At 46.6% G+C, this 22,647-nt stretch overlaps 2 protein-coding genes across 8 annotated transcripts; both read right to left on the bottom strand.

The window, feature by feature from the left end:
• Positions 1-944: 944 nt before the first annotated feature.
• Positions 945-15,386, bottom strand: LOC133506746 (stromal interaction molecule 2-like). 5 transcript variants are annotated; one of them, XM_061831172.1, is made up of 13 exons: positions 15,332-15,386; positions 7,796-7,926; positions 6,336-6,447; positions 6,155-6,266; positions 5,963-6,078; positions 5,452-5,629; positions 5,182-5,359; positions 4,951-5,117; positions 4,295-4,395; positions 4,170-4,185; positions 3,932-4,095; positions 3,559-3,748; positions 945-3,462 (listed from the first exon to the last, which is right to left on the bottom strand). In XM_061831172.1, exons 2-13 carry the CDS (start codon positions 7,895-7,897, stop codon positions 2,004-2,006), a joined length of 2,895 nt encoding a protein of 964 aa, XP_061687156.1. In that variant the 5' UTR covers positions 7,898-7,926; positions 15,332-15,386; the 3' UTR covers positions 945-2,003. The 5 variants fall into 5 exon arrangements, with proteins under 5 accessions (XP_061687156.1, XP_061687155.1, XP_061687157.1 ...); XM_061831173.1 differs by having other exon boundaries at positions 3,070-3,225; positions 3,315-3,462; positions 3,932-4,185; positions 4,956-5,117; XM_061831174.1 differs by having other exon boundaries at positions 3,337-3,462; positions 3,932-4,054; positions 4,956-5,117.
• Positions 11,791-22,376, bottom strand: LOC133506747 (recombining binding protein suppressor of hairless-like). Of its 3 annotated transcripts, XM_061831179.1 has the most exons (12): positions 22,130-22,179; positions 21,673-21,711; positions 20,145-20,204; positions 19,930-20,025; positions 19,692-19,857; positions 17,890-18,064; positions 17,680-17,817; positions 17,475-17,587; positions 16,950-17,090; positions 15,539-15,694; positions 15,332-15,435; positions 11,791-14,056 (listed from the first exon to the last, which is right to left on the bottom strand). In XM_061831179.1, exons 4-12 carry the CDS (start codon positions 20,016-20,018, stop codon positions 13,708-13,710), a joined length of 1,431 nt encoding a protein of 476 aa, XP_061687163.1. In that variant the 5' UTR covers positions 20,019-20,025; positions 20,145-20,204; positions 21,673-21,711; positions 22,130-22,179; the 3' UTR covers positions 11,791-13,707. The 3 variants fall into 3 exon arrangements, with proteins under 3 accessions (XP_061687163.1, XP_061687161.1, XP_061687162.1); XM_061831177.1 differs by lacking the exon at positions 20,145-20,204 and having other exon boundaries at positions 22,130-22,376; XM_061831178.1 differs by lacking the exons at positions 20,145-20,204; positions 22,130-22,179 and adding an exon at positions 21,907-22,117.
• Between the last annotated feature and the right edge of the window lie 271 nt (positions 22,377-22,647).

Raw genomic sequence — 22,647 nt, 5'->3', positions numbered from 1 at the left:
GAGGTGGCTGGGGAAAGGGAAGTCCCTGTTAAAGCTGCTGCCACTGCGACCCGACCGCAGATAAGCGCTAGAAAATGGATGGAGGATGAAGTCAAACTGTCCTTGTCCTTCATACGTCGATAATGTTGAGGGCACCTAAAGATGATCAGGTTTGTATTTGCCGAACATTTAGAAGACTCTTGTGTCATCGCATCCGTTTATTTAACTGCTAAACAAAAAAATGCGCAGTCCCTGCAACTTGATCTCTGATACACGTCCAGGGAAACTAGTAGAAGTACATAACCAACACGTCAGAACGTTCTAGAAATACGAACGCCATCCGACAGTAACGACCACGTGATCCAGAAATAGTCCGTCTTGCTCCGAGCAAGAAAAAGACCCGATCAAGCTTGACGACGAGACCAACCGGGCGGGACATTTTGGGTCTCGGTGAAACCAAAAAATGAAATATTTGCGCCGTTGCTGTCGTGTTACCAGGGGAACCCTCGCTAATTAAGCAACACGCAACATGGACGTCATGACTATCGACATACGGCAAGCCCGCATTTCATGCACGTTTGGTGGGAATATCGGGAATGAGAGCAGTTCGAGGCCATCCCGCTCACTCAAATTTGTATTCTCTTCCTCCTTCAGCCCTCCTTCAATAATTTAGCACTCTGAGCTCAAGAAAATGCAATATTTCTTCTGCCTGTGGTTTGTGTAAAACTACGCGCGGCAATTTATGAAAACGAGCCATTTTCAGAGCGCAGCTGGCTGGTGCAACTGCGGCTTATCATATTTAATCATCAGCAAAACAAGCATCAAAGCACAACATTTGTTGAAATTCCAAAGGAAATAATGTTAACACCCCGTTTTATTGTTAACACGATTTACTGTTAGTATTTCGCATTCTTGTACACGTGTTCATTTCTCCGATTGTTATTTTTTTTTTTTCTAGTGCGAAGGCAACTCGGCATCTGGAGGGCCCGTGTGGAAAAGAGCTCGCGTGCATCTGCTGCCGTGCAAAGATGAAGAGCGCTTGCTAAAAAGCAAAACCTCTCGGCCCTTTTGTGCCTCACAGATGCAACATAAGTCTTTTAATAACACGAATAACGCTTACCAGTGCATTATACAGTAATAACAAAAAAATAAGACTTTTTTTTTTTTTATGCAAAATAATAAACGAGCCAAAATGAGCTCGAGTCCAGACTCACTGATGAGTGATGATGACGGTAGTAAAAACATGGATGTCATCGTGGTCATTTCTAATCAAAGTAAAGAATTGGCCATGTCACACACACACACAAACAAAGAGCAAAATCTTTTGCCGCCTCGTTCGACTGTACCGAGGTATCAACCAGAAGACAAAAGACCAAAGAAAGACAAAGAAAAACTGCTTCTAATATCAACGTTTTTTTCCTCACATAGTGGCAGGAGCACCTCAGTCAAAGTGTCGAGAGTTCTGGGCATAGCTCAGCGTTTATTAGGAGTGAAGGGGGGCCGAGAAAGACTGGACCGAACGAGTCTAAAGGGGCTCAGTACCTGAAACCTAGCTCGTGTTTACAGTTCTCTGCTGCCGAAAACACAAACACAACATGTCTCAGGGCTGCAACGGAGACGCGACTGGTCATCTAGAGCTGCACCCAAGCTTCTCGAAGCAGCTCAGGCATCCACAGTTGGAGTCCAGCTGGACTCAGCAGTAAACCTTTTACGGTCAACGTGTGGGAACGTTAGCATCTGTTTATGAACTGACCGAAGTCAAGTGAATCAGACCGTCAAAGTCAGTACAGTCACATCTAGCAAGTTTCCAGCAGGGGGGTTGAGGCCTTACTAGTTTCAAATCGAAGTCTTTGACTTGAATGGAGTCCAGAATTTGAAACAGTACAGTAATAGCACTGCAGGTAATCTTTAAAGCACTACCTTAAAATGAAATCTACACTGGGATGAGTACGTTTGTAAAACTGGGAAAAAAAACAAAAAACAAAAAAAAAAATGGATCCAACCAAAATATGTTCAATTCATCATCAAAGTTTCTGGAGACCACTTTGTATCTTCTCTGCCATTGCCTCGTTTTTCTTTTTGAAGAGATTTTTCAGCTTCAAGGACTTCTTGTTCTTGTCTTTATCCCTGTTTCTGTCATCTTTAGCTTCAGGGGAGGATGCCAGATATTGGTAGGTTCCTCTTTCTGGTGCCACCAGTGGCTCAGACTCTGTCAGAACGCTGGGGTAGCACTGAGGAAGGTTGGACACCGCGGCAGAAAGACTCAACGGGGTTGCCGCCAGAGGGTTGCAGGACTTCTCCAGGATTCCGTCATAAACAAGATGGCTCAATGGAGCAGCTGCAAAGATATCCGCAGATGACTTCCACGGCACGTGGCCGATCCCCGTGAGATCCGGCTGCTCAGTCTCACCTGGGGCTGAGTTTGATTCGGAATCTTCAGACGCTTGCCTCACTGCTGGAGAACGGTGCGTTTCCGTCGGTGATTCAACTCTATCCCAGGGAGTACTTTCTTGTGAAATACGGTCATCTCTTGGTATTCGAGCTGTTCTCCTTCTGAGAGGTACTTCTCGCTCCTCTTTAAATAGCCTCCTATTTATTGGGGATTCTGAATCGATCTCTGTTGAAGATGTGTGTTGCAAAAGTTGTTCCGTTTCATCTCTGGGTGCAGCCGTCATGGAAACGGTGTCTGCAAAGTAGCCCTCTCTAGAGATTTTTCTCAAGGGTATTAAAGGCACCTCGATCATTTTGTCTTCTTTGGCTATTCCCTTCAAATGGGAATCGAGATTCCTCGAACTTCCGTCCAAGGACATTCCCATTAAATCTCTTGTAATCCTTCTGGGTACTAGGTCAACGGGCGACTCAGAACTTTCCAGTATGTTCTTTGGGGCACTGTCTACCGAAGGCCCTAATAAACCCCTTGATAACTTCTTATGTCCAAATTCTGATGCCTCTACTTCATCCCAAACCATCTTCCGGCCTTCAAGTGGTAAATCACCTCGCTCTTTCGGTATGTTTCGTGATGGATTTGCTGTAACATCCTGTATTATGTCCCCCTCTGTTTTCCTAAGTGGGAATTCTGGACCCAATTCATTGGAAGACACCTTTCTAATTAGAAAATCTGTGGCAACGTCACTCCTGTCTCTGGATTTCTTCCTGAATGATGCCTCGATTACAGACGGCTCTTTCGACGTCAACATTGGAGGACTGTCCAAAGAATTGTCCAGAACTTTATCTTTTGCTGTCTTCCTACAACAATTATCGACAGGAGAATCACGGTCTCCCAGAGACATTTTTCGAATTGGAGATTCAACTTCGGCTTCCAATTCTTTACTCACAAGCTTTGTCACGCAGCTGTCTGCCAGAGATTCTGTCTCATCATAACAGAGCTTTCTGTGCGAGGCGTCAGCAGTGGGACAAGCGTAGATTTTGCTATGAGGAGGTGACGTGGAATGGTCCGAATCTGAGAACCTTTCTTGGGAGTCTCTATTGAAAAGTGAAACAAGGGAAAGAAAATGGATGACAGAATGAATCAAAGCTTTCCAATTATTCCACCGGAACACCAATGGGCCGTAGACTGACTGTTTATTTATGGTTTTACAAAAGACTCCATCGTCGTCGTCGAAGCAGGGATAGGGGCCTCGAATCGGGATGAGAAGGTCAGGATCTGCCGAGATCAGAGTGCTCGGTGGTTGTGCGACACCGTGACGACGTGACCGGCATATTGTTGACGTCCGAGTTCGAGGAGGGTTCTTAAGTGGAGCCCCCGGAACTGTAATCAGAAAAAAATTTAAAGCAATCAGTAAAACTAATCCATGATTCATTCAATCAGAAAGAGAATCACACCCTTCACAATTGGAAAATGGCAATTGCCTGGTTTTCCTGCTCCGTTGCGGCAATCTGCTCCATCTCAAAACAAAAAAAAAAAACGAAAGAAAATGTTCAAGTGGCTTACCTGGAATTTGAGATAGGATAGCCGCGGCAGACTCTTCCAACAGGTCCTCGATTGAGCCATGAAGTGAGCTGTGCCATGAGCAAGATGGCTGAGGCACTCTGGGAAAACCCACAGCAAGCGAGTCTGAGTAGAGCACAGCGGTGAGGTTCGTGAGGCCAGGATTCCTGATGATGGGGAAGCCACAGATCCGCTCAATATGTTGCCAGCGATGGAGACGCTCCCGAAGGCACGCCGTTACCTCAGACAAGGCAGTCCTTTAGGTGATAAATGGACAAAAGTACCACCGTAAGTTTCTCCTTCCGGAGAGACACGTTTACCTTGGTAGACCCAAGTCAAAGTCATTACAGTTACTATGTGACTCACTTTGCCTGGAGAATCTTGTGGTCGACCTGATCCAAAGATGAACTGTGGGCAACGTGGAGAGTCCCAAGGACTGAGCTTCTCTTCTTCTTAATCTTTTCTGCCTGAATGCAAGTATGCAAACAGATTTTAGGCCTGAAATGTTTAGTCGCAATTACTTGTTTCACATAATGCCCGGTGTGTCAAAGAAGTTCCAGGACTGGGTACACAACTAGTAAACTGTTTGGAGTCTAATGGACTATCCAGTCTTCTTTGTCACATTTCACAGCCTCTTCTTGGGATTTTTCTGATGTAGTGCAGGTCTTCAAAACGGTTCCTCTTAAAGAAGCAATCGCCAGAGCCAGGTGGGCTGAGTTGGGAGGTTGCTCCAGGGCGGTGACGTTCTTCTCGGCCAGGAACTGTCGAAGGCTCAGCGCTTTGTGCGCAGACACGTTCTCATGGTGAACCAACCTCAAGTTGTCTTGGTACAACGCTCTCATTTTCTCACACACGGAATGAAGAAAACGCTGTAGGATCTCTTTGCGGACATCCTGGTTGATCATCTGGCCCCACATCGAAGGGGAAAAGCCACAGTCTGAAGTACAATGTGTCTTTTGCGTCAGCAAATCCTGGAACCTTTCTGACACACCCCTACAGGTAGAGACAGTATTTGCCCATACGTCACCTCCTCTTTGGCAATGGCAAGCTGTAATTCAGCACTGTGTTTCTTGACATTGTAGTACTGGACCTCAACTTCATGTGTCAACTGGAGCCACTGCTGGAGAACTTCTGAGGCGGTCCATGAAGCATGCATGTCCTTTTCTGCCTGCCTTAGTGCGCCACGGACCTGAAGCAATGAAATTTATCAGCTGCAATCTCGTACTTGTGATTATCCAACGCGTGTACGCAACCTGCACGAGCTCTTCTTCTGCATATCGGAGGCGGCTGAGCTCGCTGACGGCGCCCTGCCTCAGCTCTTGCAGCCGGTGGGCTTCTTCCTGTGCCCCCATGATCTCGTCCCGCATCTTCTCCTCCAGGTTTTGCTTCTCCTCTGCCACATTGCGTTTCTCTTCCTGGGCTCGCTCTAGTCTGCGTTTGACACAAGTCGCAAAAGTGACTTTGATGCCAATTGATATCAATTCTCGGCGATGCAGATCGGATTTTGCCCCGAATATGCTTACTGTTCCTGCATGTCCATGAGGCTTTGTTCGGCCCTCTGCAGGCTTTCCAAATCCTTCATCATCTTGGTGATGTGGATCTTACTGGTTTTGCTCTGGGCCTGAGCAAACCAGCAGCCGCCGACTCCCATCACGACTGACACAATGAGCAGCAGGTCTTTCATGTAACTGTGAGGGGGGCCTGCAGAATGAGCAAAACGAATAGTTGTACTTGAAAATAATGCGTCTGTGGTCATGAGTGCTTCTTAGCAACATGGTAACAACCAGTATCAGATGAAATGAAACATTACCTTGCCCTGATCGACCGTGAATAGCTACGCAACTGTGAACCCGGTAGTTGAGGGTTTACTGATCCAGACATTGATCATTTAGGACTTGCGAAATCTTTGAAAATTCAATTAGCGCGTCGTCATTATCGTGAGTTCTCCTTCAATTTAGAAAAAGAACCAAAACAGAAAGAGCTACAACCTTAGAAGAACGTTAAAAGGGACAAGGACACAATGACTGTCCTTACGCGTTGGTGGTCCAAACAGAACGACATCGAGAGCCTTAATGTTGAGCTTCTGTTTGTCCCTCTGATCCTGAACCCTCAGCTGGCCACTCAGGAACGAAGGCTCGTTGGCTGCAATCCTACAGAAAACACAAAGAGACTCGTCCCGCCAACCCGTTTTCAGACATTTGCTTGGTCGCAGACTATTGTTGCCACCTTGGGAGCGTGTTTCCGTTGACTTTGAAGTCTTTAAAATTCCTCTCGTACTGCGGCAACTCCACAAACTCCCTGAGCCACCGGATAACGTCGTCTTGGGTCCAATTATGAACTAGGAAGTGAGACGCAGAGAACTTTCACGTATTTGGATTTGCGCGCACTCAATGGTCCGGACGGACACCTTCGGATGACTTCCAGCCTTTCCAAAGCTCTTCCACTGTGATGTGCTGATCTTCTCCGTGCAGGTGGCTGTGTTTGTTGGTCTGCTGCTGCTTCATGTCTTCAATGATGAACTGAAATATCATTTTTCAAAATCCAGCCGCAGCCGGTTAAAATCCACCGAGGAAAATCTACCGGTCGCTGGGTAGATTCAAAGAACAGTGAACGTCCCAAATCCACTTGTGAGCAGCTGGTTACAGCCGTGGACTTCATCAACTGGAAAGGGTTTGGTGCTTCAGGGGCAATCATTTCTTACCAATTCGAAAATACTTTAGCGAACAATGTTGTCCACGTTCAGAGCTTGAGTGATTGTTGTTGAAAAGATTTTTTGGGACGAACAACAGCATTGACAAACGATTCCCATTTGCGCGGCGCTCCAAAAGCAAGTGGAAGAGGGTTATTTGCGGAACAAGGTCTTAATGTAAAAGTGTATTTTTAATTTTCGAGTCCGTGTATATTTAGGCACAGAGTTTGTGTCTCGGCTCATCGCGTTACAGCGGCCCCTTGGCCGCTGAAGCGTTTTCAAGTTGTTCTCGAGGCCGCGCCTCCGCGTTCTGCCGTTCTTGTGAAATGTGACCGGGATGTTTTTGCCCGACTTTGTCTTGCTTATTTTCACGTGTTGTTGACGCCACTGGCGCAGAGAATGAAATGATCGTGATGAAAGAGAATATTCCCGAGGCTTGGCGAGTACTATTTGCCCTCTGTACACCCCCAGATAGCGCGGATAACACGCAGACACACCCCCCCCCCCCCCGTCCCCCGCCACCGGAAGGCGATGACTCAGGTATGAGACAGTGATTCACTGTAAAATTTGCTTTTAAACCTCCCGAAAACACAGTAGGTGTCCTACATGATATGAAAAGAACATTTTGCTCTCATGAATATATTCACGTTTAGCATGGACGCTAAGACTTGTGCGCGTCGTGTCCAGGAACGTAGCTAAGGCTTCATTTGATGACTGAAGACATTTTAGACCGTTAGGACTGCGCTCCGATGAGCCGGCGTCACTCCTTCGTCGTCTCAACGGCAACTGTAATGCGAGGCCTTCTATGGCGCATCGTAGAAACGCATTCAGGGCGGTCAGAGGTCACACATTTGTTGCCGAATTATTACGCGCATTTTGCATCAATAACTTGTTGAGCCTGTGCCAAACGATCATTTCATCAAAACTTTGTTGAAACATTCTGTTTCTATCGAAACGTCTCAACACGGTTGAGGTGACGGACCTGCATTGCGTCGTGACCTGATTTTGGTTTTGCTGGTCGGCGTACTGCAATTACCAGAGCAAAACACGTTTGACGGCGCGCCAAAAGCCAAGTTCGACCGCTGCCCTCCTGGAAGTAGCGTCGAACGCTTTTTGTCGGGCCGCGTGACCCCCCCCAGCCAACGAGGTTAGATTAGAAGAAGAAGAAAAGATCGTACCTCCACACTCTCTTCCACCTCAATCCCTCCGTCCTTGTCATCGTCCATCATCTGGTGGATGCTCTGCAGGGCCTCCAGGCTGTAACGATCGGCCTCGCTCATGCACGGCGGCGACACCGCCGCGCACGGGTCTGAATGGGTCCAAAGCCAAAATGGATTACGCAGCTACAACCCTCGTACGGTACTTGGACATTTTAGTCAGCACGCGCTTCATTTAGATGCCTGAAATTCTTCCTGCTCCTTTCCAGACCGGCAGTACTGGACATTGGCTTGCAATATCAAATATTCATATTGCAAGTTTTTTTATTTTTATTTTGTGAGGTTTTCTACTGCGTGCTCAGTTAAAACTTCTTTATTTATGTGCAGTAACCTGGTTGGCATGCAACACGTCGTGTGTGAAAATGTACAAAATACCACACTAGCCACCAAACGTAGTGAAAATAATTCAACAAGACACCCATCCATCCATTTTCTTAGTTGCTTATCCTCACAAGGGTTGGAGCCTATCTCAGCGGTCAACAGGCAGGAGGCAGGGTACACCCTGAACTGGTCGCCAGCCAATCGCAGGGGACATCGAGACAAACAGCCGCACTCACAATCACACAATTGTGGGAAATTTCGAGGGTCCAATTAATTTCGGATGTTTTGGGGAATGTGGGAGGAAATCCGAGTGCCCGGAGAAAACCCCCGCAGGCACGGGGAGAACATGCAAACTCCACACAGGCTGGGTCCGGGATTGAACCGGGGACCTCGGAATTGTGAGGCCAACGCTTCACCAGCTGAGCCCACCGTGCCGCCTTCAACAAAGCAACGTTTGCCAAATACAGAACGGGAAAAAACAAAGTCTGAAAGTATTTGAGAATCATAGTAAAAAGTAAAAACTTGTATCAATCCATCAATATCAATGAGAGATGAAAAATGTTAAGGGCATTGACTGCTTCTTTAGTTTAGGAGTCAGATATTGCAATTTTATCTTTAGTTCATCGAACTGAGTTCTTTAGAACTAGTAGACCGTCCTGTCCAAATAAAGTTCACCGTCGGTGAAAATCCAACAGACAGCTTTCGCTCTCTTTTTCTTTTTCTTTATTTCTTTCTTTTCTGTTTGTGATCATCAAAACACAAATGAAAATGTCCATTTTGGTTTGGATTTCAGTGTAAAATAAAATTGGATTTTTTTTTTTTTTTTTTGGTATATTGTTCCTACAGTTTAGAACCAAGAGAATGCTCACTCGCTCTAAAAAAAAAAAAAAAAAAAAAGAAGAAGAAAGTCAGGGACAAGGTTGTAGACTTTGACAGGAAATCTTCTGATTATTGTTCTAAACTCGTGTAGAGCGGCAGTTTCTTTTTTTTTAATTGTGTTGTAAGTGGACCAGCTTTATTTGACTATCCCATATAAATGCCGTACATGCCGAGTAGGAAGGCGCAAATGATCCGTCGTGTGAAAACAAAAGCGTTTCCGAGCGCTTTCCCAATTTGGCAAAGCTCTTCGCCCGTCAGACTGCGCGAGAAAACGAGCGGCAGCAGCAGCTTCGCCTTTTTCCAGGCCGGCCTGTTAGTCACCGGGCTTTATTTTTGCCGCCGTGACTCAGACATGTCGGCGGCGACGTCCCAGGAGCAAAACACCACAAGAACAAGTCGAAATTTCAGTTTCAGTTTCGCTGCGCAAATATGACCACAATCTCTGCGGGGGGGGGATTTCAAATTCGGCTTCAAATAGCAATCAACTACTTGGATTAAGAGATCACGCTATCAAATAGCCGATGAATTACTGCAATAATTGGAGAAAATGTAGCACGGATTATCATTCATTTTATTGCAAAATCTTTTTTTCCCCCCAATGATTACGCAAAACCAACTAAACAACTGAGAAATGATCATACGAGAGGAAGTGAGGTACTAGTTAACACTTTATACTAGTATACGCAGCCGAGGTGGCTACAGGTTCAACTGCGTGTTCATTACAGTTGACTACAGCTGCAAATGGCAAACGTTTCTTCCATAAATTGATTATGATTCACTTGCTGGTTTGGCCCGTAACGTGTCAGAAAATATGAAAAAAAAAAAAAAACATCTGTTTTCCAAACTTAGTTGTCGATTAATCGATACATTCTGACAGCTTGTTAAATCATCTTTTCTTTCAGTTCAACATCACGCAGCCCGACAAAAGCAAGGACACCAATCCGTTGGAAATATGGATGCTTAGCAAATATTAATGATGTTATGTGCGAAGACTTTTAAAACTCGGTGTGCGTGTACAGCTCAGAAACTCTAATTTCAAACTGAAACATTTTACAATATCCATCCATCCATCCATCCATTCTCTTTGCCGCTTATCCTCACAAGCGTCACAGAAAGTGTCGGAGCCTATCCGAGCTGTCAACGGGCAGGAGGCGGGGTAGACCCTGAACTGGTCGCCAGCCAATCGCGAGGCACATGGAGACAGACGACAATCGCACTCGCAATCACACCGACGGGGCAATTTAGAGTAGGACATTTCTAAATACGTTGACATGGTCACAGTCCAGAAAACTAAATATATGTAAACGACAATTACATATATTTGCATATATGTATAAAAAATACATTGCATATATTTGCATGTCTTCTGGATTTTCCTCATCCAAGGCAATAAAAAAATATTTGGAGGGTGGGGGGTTGGGTGGGCTTAGATTCTTTAGGTTCCCCCCCCCCCAAGGGGGTCAATTGAAGCGAGAGTGCAATTCATATTTTGTTGCTCTGCCTAGTGGTGGCAAATGAAATGAAATTAAAATTTTAAATTTAAATTGGTTTTATTCAAGCGCGTCCAAAAGTTTTGCTCCACGTTCTAAACACGCACATGCCGTGAGGTAGGCTCCGTGGGACGCGTCAGGTCCGCTTACCGCCCGGATTGAAACCCGCGCCCCCGCTCGGGAAGCCCGGAAGGTCGCCGGCGCTTTGCGCAGCCGCCGCCAGAGCGCCGGCAGGAAAAAACGGGAATAAAAACAGCAGCAGGGGCGACATCTTGAACAGCTGAGAAACTCCTGAAAAGAAAAATCCAAACGCGGGCAGAATGTTCGGGTACCGGAGGCAACTGGACACAACCTAAAAAACGGTTAAGCGTGCAGTAATTCCCCCAAAATAGCAAAGTGATGATATTCCATCCATTTCTCCTCCGGCGACTCACACGGCAGTAAAAGACCCGAAAGGAGGAAGACGAGCACTCGGCCACTTGAATCCGTCCTGGATGTGTGCGATGGCACAAATCCGGCACTTTGCTTCTCTTTCCCGTGTAGGAAGACCTCAAGATCTTTCTCTCTCTCTCTCTCTCTCTCTCTCTCTCTCTCTCTCGCTCTCTCTCTCATCACATTATTAGGTTTCGTCAGCCCCCATCTCGAATATATTCACGACAGAGCTTGCAAAAATGTCTTACGCACTCGATGCCATGACCTCCATGTGCGGTTGGATTTCATTTTGTTTGTTTTCAGAATACGGTGCTGACTTAGACGAGGGGGTGGTGGTGGGGGGGGGGGAAGAGTTGATCCCCTTTTTCAAGCTTTTGCTTGAGATCAGGACAGGAATAGGACAGCAGGGGTCACGACCTTTTCACGGATCCTCAAACGACGCCGATTAACTTTGCATGCGTGTTGGCGGTTACTCTTTGTGCGTGCGCGTCTAATGAAGCACAAGTCTGAAACGATTATGCGGGAACATTAATAGCGCAAAAGGACACAGACAGGACCCCCCCCCCCCCCCCCCCCCGCTAACAGTAGCCCGACAAAGTGTAAGGTTTCGCTCCAGCAATCCGGCTCCCGCTGTAAAAATAGCGGCGGGGCCGTGCCCGAAATCAAAATAGCCAATCGGGCCCCCCGCAGGATCGCAGGATTGGGCTGAGTCGTGCTTTCTGGGCTCATTTGCGATAGTTGCGACCCCAGAGAGAAAACCAAAATGCAGGACAGCTAAAAACAAGGCCGTCCGTGATCCATCACGGGATGTGTTTTGACTGACAGGCAGAGAAATTTCACTGTAACAATATTTTTATTATTGCTTAGTTTGCAGCGACTGCATCATACCGAGATGTTTCCGATACTTTTCCCTGCTCGTGTTGCTAAATAATGTCATCAAGATAACATTTAACGATCAATTTTTTTTTTTTTTAAAGCAACATTTCTGTGGAAAGCAAGTTCAAACTGTACCTGGGCAAAAAGCTGGCAAAATAAAAACACAAATAAAGAGTTTGATCTTCTGTACTGCATCTGGATTAAAAAAAAAAAACTGCCGCAGCAAAGGGAAGATGGAAAACTCTTGTGGGACAAAAGTCTCGCTTAAAGGCAAAACCGCTTGGAAAAGTCCAAAGTCCTCAACTTGATGCCACCTTTACTTCATAAAGGGGAAATCCACTGGTTTGCATGAACAAACATGGAATATGTGCTCTAGTTTGACAGTGTGATGTTAAAGTGTTTTGAGATTTTTATTCCGAATTTTCAGGGGCGCCGCCATTTTGTGACGCGTACCGGGCCGCGACAAATGCTCGACTACACGGGAAACCATTCATTTATTTTCACCGTCGGGAAGACGGGAGGAACGCTTCCATACGCAGCCGTGAGCGGCTCAGCTCCGGGGCTCGGGGGAGCCGCGACCTCGCTCAAGGGCTCGGGGAGGGAGCTCACGGAAAACGGAGGAATACTTCCGCTCGCTGCCCGTGTACGTAAATATTCCTCCGTCTTCCCAATCAACCGATACTGCTATTTCTTCATCAGATGAGGATAAATGTGAGAAATCAGCGCCGGGCATAAACGGCGCCCCATGTCATCGAGCCTTTGTCGCGGCACGGTAAACGTCACATCTGCGCACGCAGGTCATGTGACTCGCCAAAATGGCAGCGCCCCTGAAAATTCATAATTGTCAATTAAAATCTTTTCAAAACACTACTAAATGAGAGAGGATTTAACATCACAATATCAAGATAAGAGTACGTATTACATGTTTTTTCATGCAAACCACTGGATTTCCCCTTTAACCTTTGCTGGAATCCGTCCATCCATTTTTCTCGCCACTTATCCTCACGAGGGAGTGCTGGAGCCTATCCCAGCTGTCGACGGGCAGGAGTTGCGGTACACCCTGAACCGGTCGCCAGCCAATCGCAGGGCACGTGGAGACAAACAGCCGCACTCACAATCACGCCGTGGGGCAATTTAGAGGACCCAATGAATTCATATTGCATGTTTTCGGGATGTGGGAGGAAACCGGAGTGCCCACCCACAGAAAGGCCACGCAGGCACGGGAAGAACATGCAAACTCCGCACAAGTGAGGAACGGGATCGAACCCGGGTCCTCTGAACTGTGAGGCCAACGCTTTAGCAGCTGAACCACCGCTTTGCCGGAATATTTCATCAAATCAAGGAGAGACGAAACGACCGCACCGTTGAAGCGATCTCCCAAATTGTGAGTTCATTTTTCTGTCCTTTTGCTCTCCCTCGAAAATGTTTCCCCTCACACGTTTTCTGTATTTTAAAAAAAATGTCTCGTTAAAGCTGTTTGTTTTTTATTTTTTTCTGTACGGATAGTCGGGTTAGTCTTGAGATTGTTGACGTCGCTCGTGCTCGGTACACGTCGCATGGAGGCGACTTTTCGAATCATCTTCAAAATCGGAGTGGCCTTATCCTCCAAGTGCTCATTTCGGAAAGTTCTGGTACAAAAAAAAAAGGAGAATCCGAAGAGGTGCCTTGTCTGGCGTTCAACGTCCTCAATGGGGCTTGTGACCGGTTCCACAGTCGTCCACTAGATGGGGCTAAACAGTCATTTATTGTTCACAAAGCCACTCCCGAGCTTGCTCTTCGGCCAAGTGTTCTCCGAGGTCCTCTTCGGAAGCAATTGTGCTCGTTGAAGAAAATAAAAGATGAAAATAAAACAAGACACGCTTGGCGTGATCATCACTACGACAAGACCGACACGGCCGACGACGAGCCCGAGTCGCGGCCGCTGTAAGCCCCCTGGCCGCTCGTCAGCGCGCCCAGCGAGGACGAAGGGGAAGATGAAGAAGCCGACGTCAAGGACGAGGAGGAAGAGGAGGCGGCGGCGCGCGTCCGCAGTATGGCCTCGGCGACGCCGCAGTGGGGGCGGGGCCCCGGTTCCGAGGTGTAGGTGAAGGTGAGGGAGGTGGCGTAGATGATGCCGTCGTTGCGGACCAGCGTGACCGGGACCTGCACGGGCTGCCTGACCCAGCGCCAGCCCTCGCGGAAGGCCGAAATGTCCGGCACCACGCACAGGACGCTCTCGCCGCATCTTGGAAGACGCACGGACGACACACACCTTTAAGTCGGCACGTGGGCGCTCTTCGCGCTACTCACCAAAAAAGTCGGGGATATTGGCCTTGCGATCTGAACTACTGAATGCACGAGATACACAAGTACACGCAGCCCAGCGTGTACAAATCGTGATTAATTGGACAACTGCAGCGTTTTGAAAAAAGAACTTGTCATTCACTGGAATGTTTGGCAATGGACCTTTCCGACCCGTCAATCACTCGTACGATATTAGCCAATCAGAAATAGCCGCATTGTCTTGACACGCCCATGCCGCCATCTTGTCCCAAAAGCAATGCTGGTTGCCAGTAGCGTGCGCTTGGAAAAGTTCATGTTACCAAGAAAATGGTCCTCAGATGCACTCGGGGAACGTGCCATCCTCATGAAAGATATACTGAAAGTTTGATTCATTTTCCAAAGCTTAAAACACAGTCGACAAAGTGTCTACGATGGATTAAGGCTCGCGGAAAGAGCGCACGTACAAACTAAATGTGGACGACATCGACAAACACAAGGCTGTATGTTCAAAGGTAAGCGATGGAGAAGTAACTTCCCTGAGTTTGATTTCATTATTATCAGTGCAGGAGAACAACTTTCACTTTGTTCGTGTATCACCGACCTGCTGAATGAAGTGTGTCACGTTTTATGCCGACGAGTCGGGTTAGCGATACGTAAAAATGCGCCGCGTCGTGCAAGAGAAACGTCTGTTTGCCCGTTTGTGTCGCATCGGACTTTTAAGACCGAGGACTGGCTTCCATTACGAGGCACGTCAAACTTTTCCATCCGGTGACGACGGGACTGACTTGAGTTCATCACCGGTGTTTAAATGTAGAAAATCGAACCTAACGCCCTTCTAAAGACTCCAACGATATTACTGGTGATCTTTCCAAGCGAAAAGTACTCACCCTGCTTTACATGCGCAGCACGATTCCACTATTTGATCCTGTTGGATTTCAATAGGAAGTTTGTGAGGCGTCAAAGTTTTTTTGCGCCGATCGCCAAACGCACAAGTGCTGCCTGCAAGCATCGAGTGCTTTTATTTTTATTATGATTATTTTATCTTTATTGGTGGATTTTGTTAGAAAACAGAAAGTATCATATCCAACAGTTGGACGTGTGCAGAGACAAGCTTGGAAAAGGTCAAATTGAGTGAATTTTAGGTTCGTGGTGCCCTTTGACCCAAAAGCCAAATATCACAAACTTTTTTTTCTTCAAGGGTGAGCAGTATAAATATGTAATATGACGATTGACGTACCGATACATGGTGTCAGCCTCCACGTCACCAAACCAGACCCTCAGGTTGGGGGTGAAGTTGTGGCCCGTTAGCTCCAACATGGCCACGTCTCCGCCGCCATTTAACTGAATAAACACACAAATATATACGTATACGTATATATATATACACATATATATCACGGCAACAAAAAAGCACGTTAAAAGGTGCGTATTTGCGTGGGTGTACCTGCAGGCTCTCCACCACGGGCACGGGCGTGACGGGCGTGGGGACGGGGCCCATCCCCTCGTAGAAAGTGTACTCCGCTTTGTCGGTGCTGATGATGGTCCAGCACGCGCCGTCGTTTATGATCTCCTTGTTTGATTCTTTGACACACGGTGCGGCCTGAAAAGCAACATTTTGATTCTTGGTTTTTTTTTTTTTTTAATGCTCAATGTTTAGGTGTAAAAATATAATACTTAAACCATACTAAATTGTGAAAAGGACCATATTGTTTTGCACAATTTACATATTTTAGCCAGAGCAGTACAGTAAAGCCTCAGTTTTCAAACAAAAATTTCGAGATTTTTTTCACTTCTGTCTTCAGACAAAAGTCGGTACCCGAACCCCGCTGAAAAAACACGGAAATAACATCGCGAGGGGCGCAAGCAGTTGGTCCACCCACGACGCGTTTTGTTATTTTCGATTCGAACGCCCCCCGAAAAATAAACCCGGAAATTACATCATGCACGCGGCGAAATCAGCGCACTTTGTGTATAACGCAGCCTCTGTTGTTTGTCCCAAGTGCTGACATCAGAGCCATCTGTGCCAAGTGGAACGAAATCCATAATTTCGTCCAACTTCATCACCCCAATAAATCCGAATGTAGCCGAGCACCCCAAAATTTGAATGAGACGGCGGAAACAAATGACTTTAGATTCGACATTCGATACATACAGTTGGTGAAGCATTTATGCGTTTTTGTTTTGTTAACTCGAGTTATTTTTTTGTTACTTTTTGTAAAAAAAAAAAAAAAATCCCTTTCATTATTGTTTGTTTAAAGTTATTCTGCACTTTTGTTAATAAAAAAAGTTTATAAGGCCGAGTCACTACAGATACGCTCCCAGCCTAGCATACATTTTAAGCTAAAAATGAATACATTTCTGAAATTATTTTATGATATATTTCAACGATACATGTATTTCTACTATGCAGTTTATTACCTGGAAAAGCTTTAAAAAGCCACATTTTTTTAGGCCTGGAACGCATTATTTCTTTTTCCATTCATTGTAATGGGAAACATCGATTCGGTTTTCGAACAATTCACTTTTCGAACCGTTTTTCTGGAACGGAATGCGGTCGAGAACCGAGGCATCACTGTATTTTTAAACAGAGTGGTTTATTGATGTATTTAGTTTTTGTTTATTTTCTCAACTGTTTGGTTATTACACAGGTCTAAGAGGAAACGCAATTTTATGTTTGTATAACATACGTGAAAATAAACTGGAACTTGAGATTCCATTAGAGGGAAACAAGATTGGATTTAACCCCCTTTTGTATTGAATGTAATTACCAGCTTTATGAATAATGACTGCCATTTTGGTTCGGATTTCACGAGCTCCACATTAGTTTCCAGTCCGGCCGACTTTTCGCTGCCCACCTGGTACTGGATGATTCTGTCCTGCGAGAGGCAGAGGTACATCCGTTCCGTGTCCTTCAAGTAGAAAGCGCACTTGTGGAGCTGCGACACCGGGTCGTCCGCATCCCACAACGCGGCCTGCTTGTCCACCTTGCGAATGACCTGAGAGATTGAAAAAAAAAAAAAATCACGCGTGTTGAGTCAGAAGCGAGGCACGCAGTCCGTCTATTTTGTACTGCTTATCCAAGGTCGGGTCACGGGGTCAGTAGCTCCGGGTGAAGCTCATCCACCCCCCGGGGAGTTTTTTTTTTTTTAACCACCTCGGTGATCTCAAACCCCCCCCCGGGGGGAGGGGAATCATATCGGCCCCCCACTATTTAGCTCGTGTGCTTCAATCCTCATTTTACCAAAACATTTTGGACAATCACCTCGCTTTGACGCACAAGAATGGAGATTGTTGGAACACTTTCAACACTTTTGACTTGCCGGAGGTGAATTGACCGGGCGACCCGATTAGGACGTACGCGGCCGGCGCCGGACCCGTACCAGTCTGGGCAGCGCCATGCCAGTCACGGAGCACACCAGTTTGACCGTCTGGCCGTAATGGATGTAACCGTCTCGCACGGCGAACTCCTCCCCTTCGGATTCGTCGTCGTCCACTGAAGAAGACGAGAGAGAGAGAGAGAGAGAGAGAGCGTCGTTAGGACGCGGCGGGGGGCGCGACGGGTTCCGGCCGTACGGTCGCACTCACGGAGGTGGATGAAGAAGGCCCCCCACTGCAGGGAGCTGGCGTGAAAGTTGCCACCCTCCACGTGGAGATACCTGGTGCTGACGGTTTGCGATCGCAGCCGGTTAAATAAAGCCACCTTGGTTCCCGACGCGATACACACTGCCAGGCGGAGCGGCAAACGTGACAACGGGAATCGACTGTCGACTTTTTTCGTGCGCGTTTGCCACTCACGGTCGGCGTTTTTCAAAGACTGCTTCTTCTTGGAAGGCTTGGAGATGACTTTGATTCTCTTGCTGAGGAAGACGCCGATGTTGGCGCTGTTGCCGTACAGCATCTTGACAGACAGCATGAAGTGCTTCCTTTTGTCCGTGTCGCTGATGTACAAGGTTTTAGCGGCGCAGAAGTTCTAAACGCGGGGAGCAAAAACACCAAAGTTGCTTCGGCGGAAGTGAAACCTCGCGTGACATCCTGGGAACGTTCCGAGTGGACTAAGTTGGTTTTGGTTCCCCTTAAAAGTAAAACCAGCGGCCACAAAATGGTGGAGATTGGACGGCACAGAACGGCAAAATAACTGACACTGTCTTAATTATTTTGCTTGTGGTGTGCAGTAGCGTCGAAATGCATTGCATCATGCTCAGACCGCCTGCATCATATTTTGCTACTCTTGTCCTAAATATGTATTAGGTACCAAAAAAATGAATCAAAAACAAAAATAACACGCAAAAAAATGTCTATATCATTGTTTTGATGAGAATGATACATCCAGGTTGACTACAAATATATAACTCCATTTCCAGAAAATTTGCAATAAAGCAGAGGTAATATACACTGATATCAAAATGTTTGCTCCATCAAATAATTTACAAATACGGGAAACAATTTCCTCAAACAGCGGCTTCCGCACAAAGTATTTACTGCGAGTGGATGCCTTGTTTATAATCACCCGTCCATCCATTGTCTTTGCCGCTTATCCTCACAAGGGTCGCGGGGAGTGCCGGAGCCTATCCCAGCCGTCAACGGGCAGGAGGCGGATTGCACCCTGAACTGGTCGCCAGCCAATCGCAGGGCACATGGAGACAAACAACCGACGGGGCAATTTAGAGATTGTTGCATGTTTTTGGGATGTGGGATGAAACCCGAGTGCCCGCCCGGAGAAAAGCCAGGCAGGCACGGGGAGAACGTGCAAACTCCCCACAGGCGGGGTCGGGATCGAACCCGGGTCCTCAGAACTGTGAGGCCAATGCTCTACCAGCTGAACCACCATTCCGTCGTTTTTATGATACTGTATACACTGGATTTTAAATATTTCACATTCATCATCTTACACTGAAACCAACTTAATTGAAAATTTTTTGGGGTGGAAATAAGTTCAAGTACTACCAGAAACTACTCACATTCGTTCATTACTATTTGTTGCTAATTTCGTCCCCAATCATGTAAGAAGTCTGACCCAAAATGACTTCCGCAGTGTTAGGAATCAGGAAGCATGCACCATTCATATGCGCATGGGGAAAAAAAAAATTGCTAAAATATTACAACAAACCAACCTCTTTTGAAAAGTAGCTTATTTCTGAAATGTTGTACTCTCCAATGTCGTGGAATTTTTCTATAGGAGGTTTTTATTTTCACATAGTTGTAGTGTGAACATGGCACGCAAATTTATATGAATTGAAATGTGTCATTTTTTTTGGGCCTCCACGAGTGGATCAATCTCATTTAGGTGTTGTCATTGCGCCCTCGAGTGGACAACATTAGCAACAAAATGTACTTTTATTAAGTTAGCTGGGATAGGCTCCATCACTCCAGCGAGCCTTGTGAGGATAAGTAGCTTGGAAAATGGACGAAATAGAGCAGCGAATGTGTTCTCCGTCCCCCCACGGGCCTGGTGGGCCGGCTGTGGCCCGTGGACCTTATGTCTGTCACCGCTGACCGCATATACATACGTGCATGTAATCCATCCTGTGTACATGTATTTCTGTCGCCGACACTCGTTTGTACTGGCTGTGAATACCGCGGCCTTCCCGCCTTCTCACCTTCCCCTCCAAGTTGAGTTGCTGCATCTCCACCTCGCTGTTGCCGATCCCGATGAAGGCGCAGGCCTGGGCCTCCTGCTCCGTGCAGCCTTCCTTCTGGAGCTTCTCCAGCTTCTTCTTCCAGCCGCTGCCCAGCAGATAGACGCATGGCGGAGGGCAGAAAAACCTAAACAATGACAAAAGTCCATCAAAAAAAAAAAAATCCAACTACATATTCCGACAAACCGATGGCACACACCTTTTCTCATTGCCGTAGGACTTTTGGGCCACTTTTGCATGCAGAATTAGGACCGTTTGATCGTCTTTTTCCTTCAAGTACGTCCTCATTGCCTCCCTGAAAACACACACACGGACACTCGGCAATCACGCGGCTACAGGTACGTCTCAGTCAATCGGAAGTGTCAAAACGAGCAGTTCGATTCCAATCGACTTTTTTCACCTGACGTCACACACCTTCAGGTTGAGAACGCGGTCGCCGTCTTGGTTTGGTGAATTCGCATAAACAGGCCGTAACTAAGCCGGAAGCATTTCAGAAAGGCGTATGAATGGGGGCGTACTGCCATGTTATCGGTTACTCAAACCCAAAATGCGGTGTTGTAAAGCGTCTTTCTTTCCACTGCCAGCTGTGATCAAGAACCAGTTCGAGAAAACGGAGGAGTTAGCCACCAAACTGCGAACGCTGAGGCTGTCTCCTGTTAGCATAGCCGATCTAGCAGCCAAGTCATTCCCTTACGCCCGAGTTTGCTCAGAGCATTTTGTTCTTGGTAAGTATTGGATACCTTTTACAATTTCACACCTACTTAGCAATAACTAAGTCTGTGATGGAGAAGTATTCTTTAGGGCCAAGGGCCTACACGATACTCGTGTGTGTGAATGCAATGCACGTCTCCAAAATCTGTATTTTCGGTTTTATTATCATACGTTTGCAAAAAAACGAGTTACCGGACCGCTAGCTGTTTCGGGAGTTGAGTTAAAAATGTAGCCGTGGAGGTTGAGAAAGAGGTGCGGGCTCCACTTGGGACTCGTCCCGGTCAAACCTCTTTCTCTCTCCCTCTCGGTAACAAAATCGAAAATAATAATGTGCACCTCTTTCGTTGGTATAATCAACGTAATTTGACACAACCCTGACTGTAATCGCGCGGTACATATTTCAATTGCATTGTGAGGTACACAAACGCCCGCATGACCAACCCAGCCATTGATGACTTGCTTGTAGGCCTGCAGACCTTTGTCATTCTTTAGTTGGTCCGTGGTATAAGCGGTTGTCGACAAGAGGAGATAGTTGACGACGTCTGGATGGGTTACCGACGCCCACATTTGTGTTACTCCGATGCATATGGGTCGATATTGTCGATCAACGCACACTTTTTGTCCTAACGGTTTCTAGAAACAACATCTAACGAGGACCGATAACTTTGAAAAGTCTTTTTAGCCATCATCCGTCACATTAAACAGTCGTACGAACATTTGTGTAATCCGGTCTGCATGCAAAAGCATTAGAGTGAACCCATCCAACATGGCCGCGTGCCCCGGATGGTGTCACGTGGTCGAAAACAGTCTAGAGGGTGACTCAGACTATAGAGATGCACTCCACACTTTAGGAGTGAAATGTTTCATGAATTATTTCAATATTTACCAAATAATATTGATGATTATAGCTTACAGAGAAGAAAAACCCAAAATACACCATATCAAGAAACAAGAGTATTATGTAATAAACGAGAGAAAAACGGTTTTAAATGTAATAGTGGGGCAGGAATTTACCATCGAAAGGTGTTTTCCTACTATGAAATCAATTATTTAATTTATGGGCGCGGAAACAATTTTCTACGATATTCTAATGTATTGAGATATACCTGTAGACGAGTTGGAAAAAATAAGTAGCTCTCATTATTATGTATTCAGTTCTACATCACTTCCTAACGCAAGAATAGCAACAATCATTAAATAAGATTGACTTTTGGATGTGTTTCGTGTTCACCTTGTTAAACGTTGAGGTTGACAGCCATCACCAAACTTCCTGGAAAACAAAAAGTCGAATGCGAGGTGAAGGAAGTTTTTAAAACATGGAATAATAATGCAGGCAGTGGTACCATTACTGCGCTACTAAAACACTTTCTGACGTGAACATTTTGGGAAGCAAACAACAAAGGCACTGAGTCACTTTGCGACACGCGAAATACACGAAAAGAATGCTAAAAGCTGCTGAACGTACATTTTAGTCAAGATTCAATGATCGGACAGTAACTAGAATGAGTCAGTCGATCAATATTCATCCACGCACGGTCCAAGTGAAACGTCTCGCGGTGCAAACGGACAAAAAAAAGTGAGCTGGAGTTTGACACTGCGGCAGAACTTTGTTGGGGGCTCGCAGGACCGAGCGGTGCCGAACCGATACCAAGAAAAAGCAACGTTAACGCCGCAAGAGCGACACTTACCCAGTGACGACGGGCGCCATTTTCCAAATAACGCCCCCACCACCCCTCCTTCCCTCCCCCAACAATCGCGAGACCCCTCCCGAGGGCACCCCACGCCGAGACCTCAACAACCGGGCCCCGCGGAACAAGACTACAGGCGGGACCGGGAGTTCGCTTTCAATTCGGGGGAGGACTGGAGAGCAAAAAAAAAAAATAAAATAAAACAAAAACAAACCTCCACCCCCCCCCCCAAAAAAAAGGGGGGGGGGTGGGAATGGGGGAGGCGGCCAGGGGAGGGCAGAAACCGCGACGAGGAGCCCAAACAACAGGCGTGGGAAAGTTGACAAGTCGCGCGGGAACTGGCAAATTCTCACAATAGACACACATTGAGCGGGCCGGCTGCTATCGCGAGATCCACAACAAGTCACGCGTCTTTTTTTTTCCTCCTTTTTTTTCTTCCTGTTTTGTTTCGTTCTTCCGCTCAAGGACGGAATGGTGCGGCAGTCCGCGTTCGGCATTCCCACGCTGCGTCCGGCGGG

The sequence above is a fragment of the Syngnathoides biaculeatus genome, chromosome 9 (genome assembly GCF_019802595.1).
Source record: "Syngnathoides biaculeatus isolate LvHL_M chromosome 9, ASM1980259v1, whole genome shotgun sequence".
Classification (NCBI taxonomy): Eukaryota; Metazoa; Chordata; class Actinopteri; order Syngnathiformes; family Syngnathidae; genus Syngnathoides; species Syngnathoides biaculeatus.
This window is presented reverse-complemented; position numbering and strand designations above follow the sequence as displayed.

Coding starts and splice junctions, on each gene's coding strand:
- LOC133506746 (XM_061831171.1), bottom strand. CDS start 7,897: ATGAGCGAGGCCGATCGTTACAGCCTGGAGGCCCTGCAGAGCATCCAC. Junction 6,448..7,795: donor AGGTGGAAGAGAGTGTGGAG/GTACGATCTTTT, acceptor ATGATATTTCAG/TTCATCATTGAAGACATGAA. Junction 5,360..5,451: donor CTCATGGACATGCAGGAACA/GTAAGCATATTC, acceptor TGTCAAACGCAG/ACTAGAGCGAGCCCAGGAAG.
- LOC133506747 (XM_061831177.1), bottom strand. CDS start 22,149: ATGGCGCCCGTCGTCACTGG. Junction 21,712..22,129: donor ATGGCGCCCGTCGTCACTGG/GTAAGTGTCGCT, acceptor TTTGTTTTCCAG/GAAGTTTGGTGATGGCTGTC. Junction 15,436..15,538: donor CCGTGGTGGAGAGCCTGCAG/GTACACCCACGC, acceptor GTGTTTATTCAG/TTAAATGGCGGCGGAGACGT.